Source organism: Takifugu rubripes, chromosome 11, assembly GCF_901000725.2.
Source record: "Takifugu rubripes chromosome 11, fTakRub1.2, whole genome shotgun sequence".
Taxonomy (NCBI): Eukaryota; Metazoa; Chordata; class Actinopteri; order Tetraodontiformes; family Tetraodontidae; genus Takifugu; species Takifugu rubripes.
The window spans coordinates 5,953,548-5,962,508 of NC_042295.1; the positions used below are offsets into that span (position 1 = coordinate 5,953,548).

Sequence of the window (8,961 nt, forward strand, 5' to 3'; positions counted from 1 at the left end):
ACAGGGTCGCCTCACAGATGGTAAGGGGAAGACCATCGAATGTAAAGATGCTGTCTTTATCATGACATCTAATGTCGCAAGTGATGAAATTGCCCAGCATGCACTGCATCTTCGACAGGAAACTGAGCAGGTCAGCCACAGAAAGCTGGCTGACAATCTTGGTGAGGATGAACATGTGTGTATATATGTATGAAATGTGAACTGGACTTTGCAAGGACATAACAACCTAAATTAGAGGGTACAGATTTAAATCAAATGATTGAAATTCAATGTTAGTTATTTTAATCTACTCTGGTAGTGAGCAAAATGAACAGGCACATCTTTCAAAGAAAAGAAAAATATGGTAAAACTTTACAATAACCATCAGTTAAAAATGGTCAATTGACATTTATAAATGGTTTATGAGTAGTTTGTTAATGTTGTTAAATAGTGGCTTTACTGTAAAATCTATAAATGTTCAAACATGTTTTATTAAATATAATGACCATTATTAAAGCCTTTGTTAGACTGTTTAAAATATTTCTAAAAAATAATCTCTTCCTCGCCCTTATGGCGGTGCCTCCTTCCTTCAGACTTGGGTCCTCCACCAGAGGCCTGGGAGTCTGAGGGTTCTGCGCAGGAACTTAGCTGTTCCTAGGACTGCGCTCTTCTGGACAGAGATCTCTGATGTTAGCAGCTAGTTCATCTGTGCTGCAAGGCGTTCATGGAGTGCAGTCAGCTTCTTAAGCCAGTAGGCGTGAATCTTATCGGGCCCTGGTGCCATCCGGCTCTTCATTTTGGACACTTTTGTTTGGTGTCTGCTAAGGTGATGACTACTGGGTCTTGTTCTGGAAGTTGTGCTCTGTCTGTAGGTCTTGCAGCCATTGGGCATTAGTGTTGTGCGTTACCTCTTTCTCCCACATACTCTTCCAGTATTGCTCAGTCTCAGCCCTGGGTGGGTCTGTTGTCATCTTGTTGCCCTGCCATTGAGAGTAGACCTTAGCTGGATTGGTGGAGAACACCGACTTCTCTCTGTGCCACCACGATTTTTGCTTCTAGCCTTTCCTTCCATGGGGAAGTCTGCTCCTTCTGGCTGTTCATGCCCTTCCTCTTGTAGCCAAGCATCTGTAGGATGACTGTTACCGCTGCCTACATCAGCTGATTGGTCTCATTGATGGTAGTGGTGGTTAACAATGCAGTGTTCAAGTCCTCCAGTAGAGATTGGTCTGGTACTTTGTTTGTTAGCCTTGGCAGAGAGGTAGTTGAGTTTCCCAAGAACAGAAAATGAGAATGTAATTAAAATAAATGAGACTAAAGATGTTTTTGTGAAATGAATGTTAACTAATTATAGTGTTAGAAGATGTTTTACACACTTAACAAATCTATATAGATTATTTGTTTTAGATTAAAATCGGTACTCAACAACAATAATAAAATACTTATAAACTATATATAAATCTCAATTAATGGTTTCATAACTGATGGTTATTGAAAAGTGCTACCAAATAGATTTTTAGGTTCTGTTTCATTAAACAACACTCATTACTATAGTAGCTCTATTAAAGAAGCTACCATAGGCTCTACATGGCCACGGTTCCTGTTTCTGATTTGTTCCAAAATATAAAAAGACAAGCAGGCTCTAGAAAGTAAACACTTGTGACATGTTATTCTGCCGAATGCCTCTTACGCTCAATTAACACTTGTCAAATATAACTTTCTGCAAGTATGCTAGGTTTCCTTTTTAAAAATTAGCTTTAGCTAATTAGCTTTAAGTTTGTTACCTGAAAAAAGGGAATGATTTGAGGCAATAATTGAGGCAATTCTTGTTGTTGCTGATATTATTATTGTTGTTATTGGTGGTATAATTGGTAAGTTTCATTTACAAAAAAGAAACTTGAGTAATGCAAAGCAAATGCATTAATCAAACAGACAGTAAATGAATAGTAAAAAACTTTAAATGTGAATTTTCTGTCATTTAAAATGTGTTTGCTACAGTTTCAGCAGGTAATAGACAAAATAAATGTTACATTATTGATAATATCATGTGTTTTCTCAGAGGAAATTCAGAAAAGTGAAGGCATCGCAATCTCAAAGCAGTTTAAAGAATCTGTAATTCAACCAATCCTGAAGGTAACAAATTTGCCTTACTATGTTTTGATGTGATTTTTAAGAACTTGATTTTGCATTAGGGACTTGATTTGTCAATACTTTTTGATTCACTCTTTTTGTATTTTCTGATAACTTGCTCTATAGAAAAAAGCAATTTTACCCTAAAGATTTACTTTAAGCAGAGGTATTTGTGGCAGTTGATGTGATGGTTTTTCTTCAGTACTTTGAAAAAATTGTCTGGTTCTTGTGTTCCTTCCCAGGCTCATTTTCGTAGGGACGAGTTTCTTGGTCGAATCACTGAAATTGTGTATTTTCTGCCATTCGGCCATTCAGAGTTGATGCAGTTGGTCAGTAAAGAGCTCAGCTTCTGGGCTAAGAAGGTATGGAACATCCATCTGACAATGCTGCTTTATGATCATTAACCAAATATGCACTCTAGTAACAGTAAGAATGCAGTTAAAGACACTGGGGATCAATTTGAAAAAAATAAATTCTGTCGAACTAAAATTGGCATGCTGATTCCAAAATTGCAGTCAATTTTGTTCTAGCACATCAAGGTTTTTCTCCACAGCTTCCTCTTCAGATAAGCAAAATTACACTGATTAGCTGTAGTAAGACTTGCCAGCTGATTACAACTGGACTCATCTCTAGCTACATGGGAACTTGTTTGTGCAGTCACAATTGAGACAGTGCGATGAGAAGTGTGTGTGCAGCTCAGTATTATCAATATCCTATTGGGGATACGTTGAACTATAGTTCAAAAACTTGATGCGATAGAGAAAAATGAGATCAGTTTTGGATTCCACACCCCAAAATTAGCTGTCAGATCGAACTCAATTGTGTTCCCCAGTGTTGTCTGTGTAGATTCTCAATCATCCAGGTCATTGTATCCAAGGTAGTTTTCTATGTCAACTGGACTGGGTTTCTTCTCTTGAAGACGTTTCGCCTTCTATCCGGAAGGCTTCTTCAGTTCTGAAATCGCTGGGGAGAGAGCTTGAAAATATATAGCCCCTGTGGACCATTTGCATGCTAATGATCTGGGTGGTCACCTGAGAGTCGTTAGCAGGGTCGTTGGTCGGGTCGTTCACCTAGTTTCTGTTGAGGTGTCTCCCCTTTGTCTGCTGGATCACATGGTGGTGAGTCACTAGGTGGTGGGTGGTCTGGGTGGTCTCCTGGAATGGTGTGAATGTTTGTTTTGCTGATGGAAGGAGTGGAGGACTGCATTGTATGTGGGTGATAGGAAGTGCCTCAGGCCACCACCTCTGTTTGAGGATGGTTTTTCCAATTTGACATGGATAGCTTCCTTGACACCCCTTTCAAACCAGCGGTCTTCTCTGGCCAGTATCCTTACTTGGCTGTCCTCGAAGGAGTGCCCACTCTCCTTTAAGTGTAAGGAGAAGAAACCCAGTCCAGTTGACATAGAAAACTACCTTGGTTCCCCAGTGTTATAAGTGCCCTTCTGGATACTCAAGGGCAATGCCCAACAAAGAATCACTCAATGAACAAGGGTTACGGTAAATCAGCAGGCATTAAAAGGCAGTGTGGTTGGACTGAGAAGGTGATCTTAAAGAAGGTCAGTGTTTGAAATCACTGCTGGTGGAGTGTTCCAGAGCTGACGGACGGGGACAGGAGGCAATGAGGCTGTGGATAAGGATGAGGTCATATTGGGTTAGGGTTTGTGGGATTTTAAATGACATTGTGCTATCGAGGACGACACCAAGACTCTTTAACTAGGAAGGGAGGAAGAAGCTGAGTAGCTGTCAAATTCATGGAGTGCAAAGTACCCCAGGACAGAGCTCTGGAATACACCTGTCATCGTTGATGGGGAGGGGTGGGACTTGTAGGACGAGCTGTCTGACCTGAGTGTGCCCTAAGAGATAAGAGTGGAACCCGTTAAGGGGAACGTGAATGATGCCAACAGAGGAAATTCCACTGAGGATGGGGGGTAAGATGATGTCAAAGGCTGCAGTCAGGTCAAGGAGGATGTGAAGGGAATGTAGACGGGAGTCAGCTGCAGTGAGGAGATCATTGGTGATTTTAATGATGGACTGTGTAGGGAGCGGAAACCAGCCCGGAAAAGTTCATAAAGGCTATTGTCAGTCAAATGTGAGGGGAGTAGACACGTAACTGTTTTATTTCAAGAATTTGGAGAGGAAGGGTAAGTAAGAGCTGGTTGTGGTTATTGTAGTCATTGGGATCCGAGCCAGGTTTTCCTTAGTATGAAGGATGATGGAACAATTCCAGAGGAGCATGAGGAGGAGATAATTGCAGAAATGAGGGGAAGCAGAGAGAGAAGACAGGATTTAACACCGTGGCACAGTGGGGAGGGACATGTGGACAGCTTGGATGTCTGGATGAGGTCAGAAATTTCATGGGTGTCAGAGTTGAACTGGAAGAGTGCTGACAGTGTGTGTGTGTGTGTGTGTGGGGGGGGGGGGGGGTGTTGAAGCACAAGTGCTGGTGAATAGTATGGATAAAGACAGCAATATGGATTGATGGGTGTCAGTTGAGTACAGATGTGGGGGTAGAAAATCAGGTGGCTGGAGAATGTCATTAAGACATGAGAACAGTCATGTTGTTTCCTTCAGTAGATGGGATTAAGACAGAGTATAGTTGGATTTGCTTTAAGTAATTGAGTCCTTGACATGTAGCATGTAAGTTTGGTGCATTCCCATCCTTCATTTTTAGAGCCACTCAAGTTGTTGTCTTTTGTTGAGGAAGAGGAAACAGACTGAGGCAAGGGAATAAAGAATTGTATTTAAGCCATGCTTATAGTGAGCCACAAACTCTTCAGAGGTGGAAGGGTAGTTTGTCACGATACCACTGTCCATGTTGGTGCAGAGAGTGTCTACAGTGATGTCCTTCAGATTCTGAAAAGAAAAAAGAGGTAAGGTGATCTGATTAAAGAGGCAGAGAGCGACTTTGAATTACATGATGATCATCAGCTGTGCAGGTAGAAAAAGAGATGTAATCCACATTGTTCTTTTGGGTGGGTCAAATGTTTCCAAATTAAGTGAAAGAGGCAAAAAAAATTGTATGCATGATTTTTTTTCAATTAATGTTTGAAGTGTCCAAATTAACAATTAGTGCCCCTGTGTGTGTAATTGTTATTGTGTGTTAGTTCGGGCTTCTGGACCTGTTCCAGTTCACCCAGTTCAGGCTGCTTTTTTTTTTTTTTTACACAAACACCATACGAAAGTTCTGTATTATTTTCCATTTTATTCCTTCTTCTCGGGCACAAGGCAAAGCAACGTCATGACATCACTCTACAGTGGGATCGACCAGTTCTGGACTTGTTGGCATGCGGGTATAATATGCATTATGGAGCACGCTCCATCAAACATGAGGTAACACACAAAAATGTACTGCCGTGCAGTCAAAAGGTTTTCAGAGCCTTTCTACTTCATTTTGATTAAACATTGTTGTATTGCAACATAATGCTAAAATCCAAAAGAACTGTAATATGATAATTAACTCGATAAAACCAAACATTTATCTCAACTGTATACTGAATATATTACAGTGTTTGTTTGCTTTTAAATTAGTTGTGTTTATTTGCTATTTACCTTTTCTTGGTAGGTGGAACGCCGTGTAGTTAACCAGCTAGCTGCAGCATACGAGCAGGATCTTCTCCCCAAAGGCTGCACCCTCCGCCTGTCAGTTCAATCAGAAGACCAGGGGCATCAGAGCCTTCGTCTAAACTTGGTAGAAGACAGCTCTTCAAGAACTCTGGAAATCAATCCATCAATCAGTCCTGAACACTAGGAAGGAAAAGCCTCACACACTTAATAATTTCTGAATAAAGACAATTTCTCAGCCTCAAAAGGAGCTAATGGTTTGTAGTGGTTGTTAAAAATATCACTTTTGATGAACACATCAATAATAGGACAGATCCCTCTTCAAAGTCGACTATAATGCGAATTTGCTTGAATAACAAACTGAACCCTTGTAGTTGCACATCTACCATATTTTAAAGGTTAGTGGTTCTTGTAGGATTTTCTTAGTTACATTTGTTAGTTACATTACAGCAAAAGCCATTATCTGAAGAGGGCTTTGCAAAGGAGATCCCTTTGCAATCTGACACATTTGCTATGACTTTGCTGTGAGGAGATGGAAAATAATTCCAATTCAAGATATGTTGATGTACTCCTGCTTTAGACCAAGTGTGGTAATAAAAGCAGAAGGTGCTTAAACACAGCTTCATCTTATGGCCACGCATATTTATGCAACCAGGTTTTTATAATATTAGTAGTTTTCCCTCTAAGAAATGTCTTTTATTTTTCATTTCATTTTCCTTAAAAGTCACATTAAATATATGATTAATGTAATAAATAATGTTCGTCAGCTTAGGGACTATAACAGTAAATTTTATTTAATTTGCCATTTACTAGTAATTTAACTGGTGCTGCAGATTTTGGTATGAGAAACGGGTACTATCAGACCACCTCAACAAAACAGACGAGCATGTAAAATTCACCCAGGAAGATGTCAACGGTAACAGTCTGGCCTTTCTGGACTGCGCAGTCAAGATCACTGAGGACAGAAACCTCACCATTGAAGTCTACAGGAAACCTACACATACCGACCAGTACCTCCAGTTTGACTCTCACCACCCACTGGAACACAAGTTGAGAGTGATCAAAACCCTCCAACACCGGGCCAAAGAAATACCCACTACATCCCAAGGCAGGAAGAAGGAACAGGACCACATTAAGACAGCTCTCAAAACATGTGGCAACCCAGACTGGGCCTTCACCAAGACCTCAAGAAAACGAGACCATATCTGAATGGCCTAACACAAACTTATGGACCAGCCGAGTAAAAGTTGGGCCTTCAATCCAATTGAGATGCTATGATGTGAATTTAAACGGCTACATCATGCTGAAAACCCCTCCTATGTAGCCATGTTAGAACAATAGTGCGTAGAAGAGTGGGCCTAAATCTCTCTCCATTGGTGTGAAAGACTCACACAATGGCAGTTAGTTTAGTTTAGTTTAAAAAAAAAATTAAGCCAGATAATTAACCTACTGTAAGATAAAACAATTATCTAACTTTACAGTAGAGTAAAGTTTTTATTATGGGCTGTACAACTGTCACATGATGTCTATTTGTGATGCATGTTCTTGTAAAACATTCTCATTTGTCATATCTGGCAAAAAGAGGAATTCAAGGTCATAAAGACATAATAATCAAAGTGTGGTTCCATAAATAATTCAACATGTTGACAAGGTGCCAAATGTAATCTTGTCATTTCATGCTTATAATTCAATCTACACTGAGTAAATAAAGTGAATAATTAAATGAGAATTGTTCTGTCTTATTGCTCTCTTTGTGTCCCAGTGACACTCCCGGATGAACAATAAAAATCTGGGCCTGGGACAATAACACTTGTCTACCTTGTGACAACATGACTGAGGAATTTTCTTGAAATTCCTTTCTGCTTGGGGATCTGTGTCAAACAATGTAGGGAATGTAGAGGACAACTCCATATGAGAATGGGTTCCCCTGGAGGGATGAAGTAACATGCAAGGAAACAAAAATACATTACACCACCACTACAAGCATATTCAGCATGTTTAAAGATGCTGAGCATCAAACACATGTTTCTGCATGAGGGTCATATGATGATTGAAAAGCACAAATATCAACTGAAATGTGTTGCAGCTTCATCAAATAAATTTTTTTGTGCCTACAGTCCTGACAATATGTTGTTTGTTACTCTAAGTGATTCAACTACCATTGACAATAGTCACCACCTTGATATTTCACCTTGAAATACTAATTTAATCAAATTCTAAATATAAGATGTAAAATAGGGGATTGCATACTTATTCATAATGCAACCAATTCTCAGTACTTGGAAGAGTGCAGTGAATTCATATCAGGTCAACATTGTGCCTCTAAATGAATGGTACATTAGGAGATAGAGATAATGTGGGGTGTGAAGGCAACAGTGGTCCCAGTAGTGATTGGGACACTAGGGGCAGTAACCCCCAAGCTTAGTAGATAGCTCCAACAGATACAAGGAACCACATCAGAGATCTCTGTCCAGAGGAGCGCAGTCCGAGGAACAGCTAAGATCCTGTGCAGAACCCTCAGACTCCCAGGCCTCTGGTAGAGGACCCGAGTCTGAAGGAAGGAGGCACCGCCCAAGAGGGTGAGGAAGTGATTTTTATTTTATTTATTTAATATAAAAATATCTTCCTTGCTCTCCTGGACCACTATTATCACCCCACATTCTCTCTATCTCAGAACTTCAGAACTGAAGAAGCCTTCTGGATAGAAGGCGAAACGTCTTCAAGAGAAGAAACCCAGTCCAGTTGACATAGAAAACTACCTTGGATTCTCTCTATCTCCTCTTTCAGCCCTTGGTATTTCTTCAGCTTCTCGTATTCTTTCTTCCTGATGTTGCTATCACTAGGATAGCTACATCTATCACCACCACTGTCTTCTGGTGTTTATCTACCATCTTGTCAGTCTCCATCTGGAAGTCCCACAGAATATTGGTCTGCTTGTTCTCCAGCCACCTGGCTATGGCGTTCCATGTATGCCTTGCCTGCTAGCATCTTGCAATCTGCTGTGATGTGCTGGACTGTCTCAGGGGCATCTCCATACAGTCTGTACCTGGGGTCTTGTCTGTATGATAGACACGGGCCTCTATTGCTCTGGTGTTCAGGGCCTGTTCTTGTGCAGCCATGAGTAGTGCCTTTGTGCTGTCTTTCAGTCCGGCCTTTTCCAGCCACTGGTATGTTTTCTTGATATGAGCCACTTCCTCAATTTGTTGGTGGTACATACCATGCAGGGGCTTGTCCTTCCATGATAGCCCCTTGGGCTCCTCCTCCTTGCTGGGCTTTTGTTGCCTGAGGCATTCAC

General features: G+C 40.7%; 1 protein-coding gene across 5 annotated transcripts in view; it reads left to right on the top strand.

Moving 5' to 3' along the window:
- The window catches only part of clpb (ClpB family mitochondrial disaggregase), a 29,530-nt gene extending 23,617 nt beyond the window's left edge, over window positions 1-5,913 (top strand). For 4 of the 5 annotated variants that reach the window (XM_011608311.2, XM_029843726.1, XM_011608313.2 and 1 more), the window contains 5 exons: window positions 5-161; window positions 2,036-2,109; window positions 2,349-2,468; window positions 5,331-5,450; window positions 5,668-5,913. In XM_011608311.2, the coding sequence (XP_011606613.2) occupies window positions 5-161; window positions 2,036-2,109; window positions 2,349-2,468; window positions 5,331-5,450; window positions 5,668-5,853 (657 nt within the window). In that variant the 3' untranslated portion in view covers window positions 5,854-5,913. The remainder of the gene's footprint in view (window positions 1-4; window positions 162-2,035; window positions 2,110-2,348; window positions 2,469-5,330; window positions 5,451-5,667) is intronic. The other variant, XM_003968334.3, reaches the window with a different exon arrangement.
- The last annotated feature ends 3,048 nt before the right edge of the window (window positions 5,914-8,961 follow it).